At 34.6% G+C, this 13,872-nt stretch overlaps 1 protein-coding gene across 1 annotated transcript; it reads right to left on the bottom strand.

Moving 5' to 3' along the window:
- Positions 1–1,671: 1,671 nt before the first annotated feature.
- LOC111382344 lies at positions 1,672–7,862 on the bottom strand. The gene is made up of 12 exons (XM_023006284.1): positions 7,310–7,862; positions 5,872–6,071; positions 5,709–5,809; positions 5,188–5,286; positions 4,963–5,042; positions 4,051–4,873; positions 3,044–3,735; positions 2,537–2,621; positions 2,364–2,415; positions 2,225–2,274; positions 1,969–2,016; positions 1,672–1,884 (listed from the first exon to the last, which is right to left on the bottom strand). The coding sequence occupies exons 1-12, from the start codon at positions 7,630–7,632 to the stop codon at positions 1,708–1,710; spliced, it is 2,730 nt and encodes a 909-aa protein (XP_022862052.1). The 5' UTR covers positions 7,633–7,862; the 3' UTR covers positions 1,672–1,707.
- Positions 7,863–13,872: the final 6,010 nt, after the last annotated feature.

The following is a 13,872-nucleotide window of genomic DNA, read 5'->3' as shown; positions in this document are numbered from 1 at the left end:
GATGCGGAGTTCCCTGTGGGTCATCGCCTCGGTCGCTGCGTTCCCTCCTAAGCTTTACAAAATTTTAGCCAACTCCCAATGCTTCATCCTTTGTAAGTCAGCGCACCGGTGGCAGATGAGCTCCTCACTCAACTTTACAAAACTTAGACGCACCTGACGCGGAGTCCTCTGTGGGTTATCGCCTCAGTCTCTGCATTCCCTCCTAAGCTTTTCAAAGTTTTAGCTATCTCCCAACGCGTCGTCCCCTGTGGGTCAACGCACTGGTGGCAGATAAGCTCCTCACTCAAGTTACAAAGTTTAGACGCACCTGATGCGGAGTCCCCAGTGGGTCATCGCCTCAGTCGCTGCGTTCCCTCCTAAGCTTTACAATGTTTTAGCCATCTCTCAGCACGTCGTCCCCTGTAGGTCAGCGTACCGGTGGCAGACGAGCTCCTCACTCAACTTTACAAAGTTTAGACGCACCTGACTTGAGTCCACTGTAGGTCATCGCCTCGATCGCTGCGTTGACCTTCTTCCTACGCATCATCTAGTCTTGCAGCACTTCGGTCTCACATGAGTAATTATTTTCCTTACGCAGTAGCGAATCTTTAGAGCATCTGCCTAAGATCATTGCTTCGGCAAATACAGAAGATTGGCCCACCAACTCCCACAAGTCATGGTCCACGTACCTAGGCATACACATCCGGTCGGGAAGGCAAGTCCATCCATAATATAAATATTCATACCTGGACTTGGGGGACCACTGTTACGCCCATATCTAAACTACCTTAGAATGTCCACCACTACACACTCCGGTCTAACAGACACTCACCCGAAGTGGTTCCGAAGTGATCTCCCCAATGTCAACGACCTGCTATCACACTGCGAGACATAGGCGATCCTGCTGAACTTACCGAAGCGCCCTCAACCCTGAGGCCGAGGTGAAGTGCACTTCGGGGACCTCTGTTAGAAGATCCGTCGCCAATTTCAGAAGGAGATCTTTGCCAAGATTCTTTCTGCCCCTAAGGTTTAAATTGGTTTGACGTCTCCATGAAACTAGTTGATGTGACTTATCAACTTTATGTCAACTCAACTCGGGAGAAGCAATTACCCGCCCACTCTACAGACGCGGTTGATTGACACCTATGAGCAGACACCTCATACTGTCAGATGTATACACGTACCCCACATCCAACGGTTCATCCCACCTATAAATACCCAAGGGTTAACAAGAGGCAAAGGTAATGAAACTCTTACTACGTAGCACCCCATAGCAAGTATATATATACATTTTCTCCTCCCCCTTATTATTTTGCACAACCCCTGGGTACTGTTCCGACCACCTGAACCTGACTTGACCGTCGGAGTGTATACGGCCGCCACCACCCCAGCTGGTCTCGGCCGTGTGCATCTGACCGTGCGTTGATTGTGCGCAGCGAGAAATACGTAAAGTAGCTCTCGATTGGCCACGTAGAATGAGGTATCACCATGAGGCAAGGCTATAATTTCGTTTTAATGCATTCGATAAAGAATAATTAGCTAAGCTTAGAATGTATACGTAAAAGTAACTGAAATTGTTACTTTCATTGAGCGTAAGATAGATATTATTTCAAATTTTTACTTAAAAAAGGGGGGAAAGTAACTTTTCTTATTAGAGCTGAGATAGACATGCTTCCATCTTGCATAATTCCATTATTAAATGCCATATTTCATTTACCTCAAGCAGCATCAAATAAGTTGCACAACAGCAGCTATTCGCAAGGCCCCATTTTGGAGGAGATCACCAAGCTCGTCGAATAACAAAGCTGTTCGCCAACCCCATCCCTTGGGCGCTTTTGGAAGAAGCGTTCCTGTTTGTTTAAAGCTCCCAAACACCATCACTTCTCTTTTCGACCGACAAATCAACTGAAAATAAAGGAACAAACACATTGGCCTTCAACAAATTACACAATATTCTAGCGATGAATATTTTAGAGTCAGTAAGTTCACCTGATATCTAGCTGTAACCTTCTCGCGAGTATCCACATACATATGGACCTGAAATCACGGAAAATGGGAGATGTACAATTTTAATGAATCATAGACGAGCTTGTTAGTTTTATTTTCGCCACAAAGAAAAACGAAGGCAGGTAAAACTCAAATAAGGGCTACACTTTGAAAGGGTAAAAGAGATTGAACACCCTCTGAATCTATTAAAAAAAAAAAATCCACGTTTCAATAAACCGAAAGGACGTATAAAGTTGACCTTTCTTAGTGGATCACTGATCTCTGCCTTCCTTCGGTGGAGAAACAGACCTGAGGGGAAGATAATAATATGATTTACTCCATTCAAAGATAGAACAGGAAGACAAATGTTAGTATTATTCAAAGGTTTCTGCAAGTACCAAGCGTACAGCGTCCCTGAGGATCTTCATCACTAAAAGCTTGAACACTAACCTATAAGATGCAAGAGTCCAAAAAATCAGATCTGTTTGATACCAATAAAAGGAAATGAATAAAGACTCATCATTATCAAGAGGAGGAAAAATAGAAAATTGATTTGACTGTATTCAAGAACCTTCCACAAGGAACCAGCATAGAATACTTCGGAAGAGTGCTTAACTTGTCCATCACTGAGCCTGTGCACATCCTGAAACTCAACCCTGAAAACCAGTGGCGGATGATAAAAAATTATACTGCAGGATCCGTAAATTCATTCAAGCAATTGATTGACATCAAATAAGAGAAAACAGCTGCTGGGTTTACATCTTTCCAAGCATAAGTTTCACCCACTTGGAAAAACACCCAAATGGTTAAACAGTCATATTTGTCAACAGCAATGCTAAACATTAAGTAATTTCTTTTGTTCTAGAATGTACATATCTTTCTGAAAGGAAAGTGACTAATCAAGCGAAACAATTGAAATTTACTAAGTGACTAGTAGCTTAACCATCAATCCTACAACCCCCTTAACCAGTTAGACATTCAGCCAAATATACTCACCTTAACCAGTTCTTAAAATTGCAAATAGAAAGTATTCAAAGCATATATGTCAACAGCAATGCTAGAAGAGAGGATGGCTTACGAAAATCGGAAAGGAGGGAAGTGACACAAGGGTGTCTTCAGATCTAATGATATTGAACTGTTAGCATTCTCCCACTCAATCCCAATGGCATGCTCAGATGAGTCCATCATTTGCACAGGAATACGACTGGTACTAGGCCCACTAACCGAGGATCCTGCCAGTTTTCTTCGCTGATCAGTCTCGTAATCTTGTTCCATATGCTCCCCCAGAATGCTAGATACATTATTTGCTCCCTGACTGAGCCCAACCAAAGCTGTCAATCCATCACCGGCATAGTCCCCATTGTTGTCACCTCTATTCTCTGGATCATCATTACCAAAAGCTTGCTGACTGTGCAGGTTGCCCATACCAAATGGTACACGAGAAAAGACATAACGCGTTGGAGGCCAAGCAGCTGCAGGCACAAATGTAGTTCCACGTCCAATACCAGCTAGCCCATCATTAGGCCCCCTGCCATGTACCCGTACAGGCCTAAAATGGCCATTTCTCTCTCCTTGGGCAGAATTAGTTACATATACATGCCCTATATCATTGGATAAATTATTGTGGTCATGCTGTTGTGTGTAGTATCCACTTGCTGTAACTCCACGTGAATACTCAAATGGCTGCTTGCACATGCATGCCATACTCCCAAGCCAACAATTCTTGCACGTATCTGTACCAATTTCTTGCACCCGCTGGCTTAAGAGCATCTACAATATGCATGCAATTTACAAATAGACAATAAAAATAAGGTATATCTAGAAGATTGAAATCATTTAAATTCAAGACTTATGATTTGGACAGATCTGCATGAAATAGTTCAAAAACTTTATAAAAGTGTCTAAAGGTTGTACATTATAAAAATTGTTAGGTACATTAGGCATATTTCTGCATTAATCAAATTCACAAAATATGACTGAAGGCCAACTTCTTAGTTTGCAAAAAACGGATAACAAATAATGCTCATCATCCACTGAGTATGAATAGTGGGAAAGCACAAAGTATGCAAGAATTCAGTAATGCACCTGCAACCACAAACCATCATTCACAGCTTTGCAAGGGAAACCTATTTCTTCAAGTCGCTTTCTCATATTCAAGAGCGCCTCAAAGGACATGTTACAATACAAAAGAGAGCCTCCTTCAAAAATGTTGACAAAAGCATCATAATCTTCCCTGCTCACCCCACATTGACGTTTTAGGCAAGTTTTCACCTCTCTTCTGCCCACAATCCTACCACCCCATGACAGAGGCTGCATGTTGCATCTTCCCCATTCATTGGGTATCAGCATATTACAGGAAGAGTTAATAGACATGCAGCACATTTGATCTCCTAGAGGCAAACGGTTGTTCAGTTGGTAGCTTGAATCTTCATCAGACGGCCCTTCCATGGTTACACCATTGCCCATTGATCCACTCATTCCAACTCCAATTGGCATATTTAGATAAGAATATGATGTGCGAACTTCATCTGAGTATGCTTTGTTACTTGCTGAAGGTCGTTCAGAGCTGATTTGGTATCTTGACTCCAAGTTTGATTGACTGCATACCGACTTTTGCACCTGTTGCTTACAGTTGGCAGAATCAGAATGGAAATCCACAACACAGTCCACAAGCTCAACCAAGATATTACGAGCAGTATAGTGACCTTCAACTTCATCTTTTAGTTTTCCGAACCCTTCAGATTCTAGCATGTCTCTAGCGCTCCCATCAACTAAATGTTTTCCGTTCTCTATATAAGCATCGGAATGAATGCCTGTTACAGCATCAGAATTTGAACTTCCTTGCTCATGGTGTTCTGCCTTGCAGAGAGTACCTTTTGTAAGAAGAATGTATAATGCCAGCTCAAACCTTCCAGATTCAAAGAACAATAGTTTTGAAAAGTTATCAGCATCCGAATTCTTGTAAAAAACAATTTACAGGCATCTGTCTTTCCTCACCGTTTCTCTTCACTAGGCACCCATAATTCATCTGAGGTGAGCAAAGCGTGCAATGTTTGAGGAGAAAGTCTTGGAAGCACCTAATATTTATAAAAGGTTAGATCCGACACATTAACATCCTAATAAGGAAAATATGTGTACATTTTGTCACCACGACCAGGAGACAAAAGGAAACAGCTGCCAAAGTTCACATAACATCACTATCAAAATATTTTCAACACTCGCCTCTTTCAATTCCCTGGCACCACTTTGACAGAGGTATCCCCAGCAAGCATTTCTAACTCTCTCTCCATGTATACCATAATCTTGGTTCTCAGCAAATACCTAATTCAGAATGGGCATGAATACATGATAAATGTGGTTTATATCCAATGTTTTTTTTTGTTTTTTTTTGGGGGAGGGGGGGGGGGGGAGCTCAATATTTGGTTGATGCCAAATCTTTAGTTTGGTGAAAGGGAAATCATTCTGGAATGCTGAACAGTCCATGGAATTATCATACGATATTGACTTGAGATTAACTCTCAGCATCTTGCAAAACCTCATAATTTTAGCATTAGTATCATAATTCGTTCTCCAAACATCCTATGGGACCCAAGCCAACTGACACGAGATAATGTAATTGAAAACTCATTCCTAAACCAATGGGCATTAACACATCAAAATGGAACCTACTATCAAACTAGAAGGACTCATGAAAGTTATATCCTTAATGATGAAGCATCTTACATTTATCAAAGTTTGGAGACAGGAATATGAATACTTTGGTTACAGACGAGTTTCTTATAAGCCAGAATAGAGAGAAGAGGTGAAGAATCCATCCATTTCACCGGAGTGAAGTGCAAAATTGCTGTTGCATAAACTGAATCTCTAACCAGCAATGATGACTTTAATAGGAGGTGGGGTATTAACGGTTAGCACTGGATACCTGAAGATCAAGAAAAGATGCAACAGCTAGAACTCGAAATGCATTACTCTCATCAAGCTTAGGGTGGTGTCCATAGAGATATGCCAAAGCTATTGCCATTGCATCCCCATCTACATTGTTATCATCCACATGCAAGGTCAGAACAGGAGCATTGACCTCTTTCCAAGGGCCCTGGAGCATGTTTCTGCAGATTATCATTGGCAAATGTTAAAATGTCAACACTTAAATTGTTTGACAGAAAAGCAAAATTGACAAAACGCATGAAACACTAAGACACTATCACGTGACTATGTATAAGAAAACAACGATTTCAGTTTCCTACTTCTCTAGGACATCCTAGGAATTTATCAAAAGCAAAATAACATTAAACATACAAGTTAACTTCAAAAACAAAATATACACGCTGAAGTCAAAAGTCCAAAATTTGAATAATATTATGTTCTCCCAATACACTCTTACGAATACCAAAAGATTCAATATGCAGACTGGAAATTTCACCATTTCCATCTCCTTGACAACAGGCATCATAGATGGCAGTATTTATTTGCAACTTCCCCTCGACTAACATGTTTGCTGATATCACCATCTATATCAACTCTCTTATTAAGTAAGCATATGTTGTTAATGAATCTCTTTACCATTTTTTTCTTTCTGACCATCTAAATTTTACATAGCAATACAAAATTACTGTTTAGTTATCAACATTCATTGTGTTAACTGATAATGAAACTAGCTTTTATTTTCTTCAATGCAATAGAGCAGTTAATCAATACACACAAGGCTGCTAGCTTAGTTCAAACCCATTCTGTTAAACAAGGATAAAGACGTTACCTGGCTTTCTACTGTCAATTCTATGGTATGTATGCAACTAGTAAATTAGTACAACCTAACAACAACATTCTTTAGAACCCCAAAACTACATTAACAGGTAACAGAGTAAAATCTCCTTTTCTCATATCAAAATAATTTTTTATGGAAAAAATCTCACTTTCTTATAAACTGATCATGAAACAATTAATATCTCTTGACCATTCTCCACCGCATCGAAAAACAGGATACAAACTATAAGACAAGGACTATACAACAAAATACAATACTCAGAAATGACCTCAGGGATATTAATGAACCTATATTTGCATAAGTTTCAACCCAAGTCCAGTTAAGCAAATGGCACGTATTCAAAGAACCTCACAGTAGTACATTTTACTGTAACGATTAGCTTGCTCAAACCAGTATTTAAGAGTGACAATTGGATAGCATAAGATTAATGCTGTGTATCACCACCACCAATCTAAGTGGCAATGCAGTGGCACTGAATGATTGGTCCAATAAAACGGGCCAACATTTCATTGGAAATTTACGATGAAATCTACTTCTCCGAAAAAACTGTATCTCCCAAGAGCTTGACCAAAGAGAACAAACCGGAAGTAAGATCTTCGGGAGAGGATAAGGCGATGGAGGTGGTAAACTGATCCCATGGCGTGTACGACGACATCGGAGAATGAGCCATTATTGAATCCCTCCAATTGGATGTGGTCACACAGTGAGGTTAGGTTACAATCCAGTTGCGCCCGAAGCTCCGCCCCGCACCTGTCTTCTTTGACGTTATTGTCGTCGGAATGCGATGGTTCCTTCGCCAATTCAACAGGACCGCCATCCTTGCCTCCGCCGTAAGGGCGGGGGTTGTGATGCTGACTGATTCTGAAGTGTTGCGGTAGCACCGCCGGCGTAGGTGGGGCTTCCATCGTATATGTATACGTGCGAATATAGTGATAATGGGGATTTTTGAAGGATATCAATGGAGATTCTGGGAATGGGGATGCATGAGAGGACTGGGAAAGAAAGGAACGCTTGTGATGAAGCCCCTTGATTATGGTTTTCAAGACATTCTCCCAATCATCATTTTTTCTTTTTCTTTTCGGATAAATCCACCACAATTATGTCACATTTTTATTAATCTTCATACTACTTTTTTCGAAAAATGATCAATTAAGAGAATCTCGATCTCAATTTAACTTAATTTCCATGTTCCTTTTTGATTAGTCAATTTGTAATTATTACATAGTGCAATCTAGTAATCGATTTATCATAGGTCTCCATATGAAACTAAACCTAGACTCAAAAAAGGTTGAACTTTGATGAGGAAGAGAGATGTTAGAAATCAACAAGATGGCTTGTTTTCATGTCCACCCTTGTTCAATTTGATCTATCAAAATATAAGCCCCTTTTGGAAGTAATTTTTCAACCAAAAAAATCAATTTTTTGACCGTTATTTTACTATTTCATCTGTCATTTTTTACTTTTTTCACTCATACGTGGAATCCACTTTTTCTCTCTAACAATCAAAAAGTCAATTCTCATAATAACTATCGAACAGGCTTTTAGTATGTAAAGACGTATTCAGTAATATAAACTTTACGATTAAAACATATAATCCTCGATTAACTTAGTTCTTTACTTATTTTTGATAATTTTAAACATAATATTTTGAAACTGATGGTAAATTTCTCCATCATTGACATTGTCCTAACATTCTCCAAATCCAACCTACCCCTCCTTGCTACCACTGTTCCTCGCCATATAAGCCCAACCTAGCCATCCTTGTCTCCCAGCTCCCCTTAGGAGACTTTCTTGAAGTACGGTGTAAATTGTCAAATGAATAAAAAATTTCCAGAAGATCAATGTAGTTACAAGAATTAAAATAACTCAAGAGTAATATAGTAAAGAAAACAGATTGAGAACTAAATTGAAGTAAATTCTACAATAATTTGGAAAATTTTTATAAATGTCACTAAATTTGAAAATGCACAAAAAATTTCGTTTGCACTAAATTTGGTCAAAAATGTCACTTTTGGGTGTAAAAGGTTCATATTACTGTTAGTAACACCTTTTTAGGAGTATTTAATGCTTGATTTGAAAATCACTAATGTTGTGATGTGATAATTTGTTTTGTATATTATAAATATTAGAGATATGATTGTTATATTGGATAGTATGAATTTTGGTAAAAAAAAAAACGAATTTGAAAAATTTAAAAAAAAAAAAAAAACACACCAAACTTCTTACCATTCAGAAACTCTAACTTATTATCCATCTTCTTCATTTCATCATCAAGAAGACATCACTATTAAATTCATTATCCATTTTTCAGAGGTTAGCTATTAGAAATTATTTATATTTTAATCTTATAGCTTACTATTTTAAATGTTAAATAAAACATAGTCATATTTATTTGAAATTTTTAAAACTCTTATTCATTGATTTGTTTGATTCTTGATATATTTTTAAAGGAAAAAGATATCAACGTCCTTTAGAAAATGTTAAGGATTTCATAATTAATTAACTATTAAGTTATTCCTTGTTTATATTTTGGGAAGATGTTGTGATGTTACTGTTAAGAATTGATTATCATCATTAATGTTTTGAATAATTTTTTTCAAGGTACCAAATACATGTTTTTAAGCTTTTCGACAATTTCGACAGTTCAACTATCGAATTCGATATTTTGAAACCGCCATATTAGATATCTTAACTGTCGAACTCGACATTTAAAAACTATCGGGAAAAATAATTTCACTGTTGGGATTCAACCATTCATTTCACCTTTTGTTATTGAATGAATTTAAATATTCAAAAGTGTCACTTTCATGCTATTAAATGTCGGCATATTGATTGTGTAGTGTTCTTACCATTACAATCTCTAGTAATCATTTGAGATTTATCGTATCGCACGGGGAAAAGTTTGTTTATGTGGATAACGAATGAAAATGGATAATGGACAAAACCACTTTTGTTTTAGCTCCAACAAGTATTACCCTATCCACTCGTTATGGTAAAGTTGACCATAACCGAACCACGTGTTCCAACTCCATTCTAACACAACTCATGTAAATAGGCTTGATATCTAAAAGTAGTTAAAGTTATATTCTGAATGTTTCCCAGATAGCATTGTACATTCTGAAGTTATATTATCATTATCATTTATTACTGTTAGCAGACATTAGTCGTGTTTAAGTTTACAAGCAAAATAATTACATTGATAAAAATTGCATATCATCCGATAAAAGGATTCTATCATTTTCGAAAGATGGTTGCAAAGTAGAAAATTTGACTACCAAAAAATGTATAAGGGACATGTTGTTCGCGAATACATTGTCAACTTACATTATTATCAACATTTTATTATCATTTATAGACATTGCATAACATCCTGACAGTTAAACTATCGGTTCCGACAGAAGGTTTCTGTCATTCTCGACAGTTGGTTGCGAGCAGAAAATGTAACTATAAATAAGATGCATAAGAGATAAGTTGTTGCAGAACATTTGGTAAAGCGTTACTATATTTATCCCTGACAAAATTATAATATATAACTCAACAATTTTTCTCGTCCTAATTGAACAATCCAGTAAGTATGAGAAACGATAATTGATAAAATGTATAACCACATGTGGATGTAACCACCAAATCATGTTTATAACCACATTCTTGGAAGGGAGCAAAATGAGGTCATTTAGTACACAAATCAATTCTAATGTATAATTAACAAATTTCGTCACACTATTTCTTTACTCTCTTTCTCCTTTCCTTGGTGTATAGAGTCCTAGTAGATGCTGCAAGAAATCGAATGTGTGTCGATCATTGCCTTTTTGTGTTAACAACATCATTACTTTCGATGGGTATGGTGGCCGCATCGGTCACGCTACAAGCTGAGGGAACTTTCTCATTGTCCGGGCATAACACTTCAAGCTTTATGGCTCCTCCATCTATTTGAAAACAACATTTGCAACACTAATCGACACGAGTTCATTATTTCTAGTTCGCAATTTACGGAATAAGATAAAGAGTATTTAAAATTTTGAATTCCTCATAATTAACGCACATACCGTTTACCTCTTGGTTCCTACTAGGCAATGGACCCTCATAATTATCCGAGCACGGGTTAATGCCTCCTCCATCTAATTGAAAACAACAATTACAATATTAATGAACATGAATTCAATATTTATAGTTTGCATATTACGTACTGAGATAAGTGTATTTAAAATTTTGAATTCTTTAGATGTTAGCGCTAAACACACGTATAAGAAATAAAAAATATAAACTATAATGTTCGAGAAATACTGCATTTAATTGTCGAAAATGACAGTTCATATCCAAAAGATGACTCATCTATCGAGAATAACTGAAACGAATTGTCGGGAACGATAGTTTATCGCGACAGATGAGTCATATAACTGATCTTTCGAGAAGTTCTCATGTGTTGAGAATTCATAATTGTATAGACTTTAATTGTGACATATTAAACAGTTCTCTTAAAAGATTTAATACCCGTGCCTAACCTAGGAAAATATAACAAATAAGGTAGATTGAAATGACAAATATAATACAATAATCAGCTTCTACGAACCAGACAAATTCAGAGAAATATGAAGTAAAAAATTGATAGAACGTGAAATATTTATTTAGAAAAATATATAAAAAAAATCATATATAATACCCAAAAAAATTTAGAAAAAATTAAAATGCCCAAAAAAATATAAGCCAAAAAATATTTTAAAAATAGAGAAATCCAAATTACCTGTAAATGATTTCTCTAAACAAAGTCGAACCCAAAACAGAGAACAATCTAACTCATGGTCTAGATGTAGGAAACTCAAAATTGATGGTGCAATCTAAAGAAAAAGAGGAACAATAGTAAAAAACTTGAAAAACGCATATATTCGAAACATTATGTAAGATATTTTTCTTCCTTCTGTATGGACGTAATAAACGGGATCTCAACGTAAGAATCTGCACTCCATATAGTTTTCAAAGAATCAAGAGAGGAACCATAGAAAAAAAGAAAAGAGAAAAGAGAAATTTTACAAAGAAACGTATTAGAGAAAGAAAAATGAATGAGTTAATAGTTAAATTCTTTTGCTATATATATATATTGAAGTACAATTGTGAGCTGATTGATTGTCACATTTTCTCCACTTTTTGTACAACTTTTTATGTTGTCAACTCAAGGATGTATAGGGTATTTGAATTTTTAAGAGGGGCAAAAAGTCCAAAATTGACAATTTTGCAAAGACTTTAAAAAAGTGACATTTTTGTAAATGTTAAGCCAAAAGTTGACTATTTTGTTAATTTTCTCTAATAAATTTTCCCAATAATTTAAATTGGAGCAAATTGAACATTTTTCAACTTTTTTTCTTAGGTGACGGACTTTTTGTGGAATTGGTGGATTTTTATAGATTTTGTGGAATTAATGAAAGTGTTTCGTAGATCTCTATATACTTTCATTTTAATAAAACTTTTTATAGACTTTTATGTAATTCATAAGATTTTTGAGAACTTTCATTTAAAATATAATTTATGTGGATTTAGTGCAATAGTTTGATAATTAAAAAAAATGTTTAAGTAAAGTCACGTTAGTTAAATAAATAAATAATCAAAAGACAAAAAATGCATATAAATTTTGGTATTTTTTGATAAAAAAATATTAAAAAAAATTAATGTTCAGTATTATCAATATATTATACCTTTAAAAATAGGCAGCCAATCAATATATTTAAAGTTTAATTATAAAGTAGTCTTTTTTTTATATATAAAACCTTACAAAATTTAATTACAAATATATCCTTTTGATTAAAAAAAATTAATGAAAAAAATGTTACTATAAAAATAATAAATATGGGAAGAAACAATAAGAGAGAGGGAGAAGAAAGTAAAATGAAAACAAATATGTAATCAGTAAAAGAAAAAAAATAATATTTTTTAATCATGACTCTCATATTCATAGAAGATAATATGAAATATTAATATTGAAAAATAAAAATACACATCAAAAAAATTCTTGTTTTAAAGTCACTCAAAATATTGAGGTGAATGAGAGACAATATTTGAGATTTTGTTTATGTACTTTTTGCTTAAAATTAGTGCTCTAGAGATTTTTATAAAAATCTTTAAAAGTCATTGTTATCCAAAATTTATAAATTGTTAAAAGTTTTTTTAAAAGTTTATAAAAAATTATATTGAATACATCAACACTTAACAAGTATGTAAAAATTTATATTGAATACCAATACTTTAACAAGTCTCAAAAAAATTATATTGAATATTCCTAAAAAAATTTAAACTATCTTTAAAAGTTCTAATTAAACTCTTTCCTTTTTCCTCGTACTCATTTCAATCACACATTTTGACAAAAAAATATTCTCAGCATAAATCCAATACATTTTTCCAAAATTTACTATTAGAAAATTTACGGTGCTTTTAGTTTACCATTTTCAGGCAGTTTTCAGTTTTACAAAATGCTGAAAATGTGTTTGGTCTGATATTTTAGTAAATGTATTTTCGAAATTAAGGTCAAATTTATAACAAAAAACTCAAAATGTATTTTTGACAATTTGAGTTTTTTTTAGCTAAAATTCTGAAAACACTTATAATATGAAAAAAATAGACTTTTAAATAAAATACTAAAAATTTAAAATTTAAAAAAATTAAAACGTAAAATTCTAAAGAATAAAATTTTAAAAAATAAAACCATAAAATTTTCTAGAAAAGTAAAAATAGTCTAAGCTTCACATAAAAATTCAAAATAAATAAATGACTGAACAAATGTAAAAGTATGAGTCCATGTCACTAATTTTTATTTTCATTTTCTGTATTTGAAACTCAATTTATTATTTATATTTATTTTGCTTGTGTAGCAAGAAAAAATATTGGAAAATTCTTCTACTTTAAAATGTATTTATTATTTGATAATACATTAATATAAAATTGTTCTATTTTAAACGATTAATCAAATTTTATTGAATAAAATGCCATAAACAATTTTTTAAAGTTTCAAACTAAATGTATTTTCTAGTTTTATATTTTAAGAAATAATTTTTCAAAATGACAAACTAAATATGTTTTTAACAATTTTAAAAAAGACTCTCAAAATTGAAAAAAAAAAAATTCAAAACTGAATACTAAAGTATAAATAAACCAAAAAG

Source organism: Olea europaea, unplaced genomic scaffold, assembly GCF_002742605.1.
Source record: "Olea europaea var. sylvestris unplaced genomic scaffold, O_europaea_v1 scaffold2475, whole genome shotgun sequence".
Classification (NCBI taxonomy): domain Eukaryota; kingdom Viridiplantae; phylum Streptophyta; class Magnoliopsida; order Lamiales; family Oleaceae; genus Olea; species Olea europaea.
Note: the sequence above shows the minus strand (reverse complement) of the source record. Positions and strands in the feature narration are given on the sequence as shown.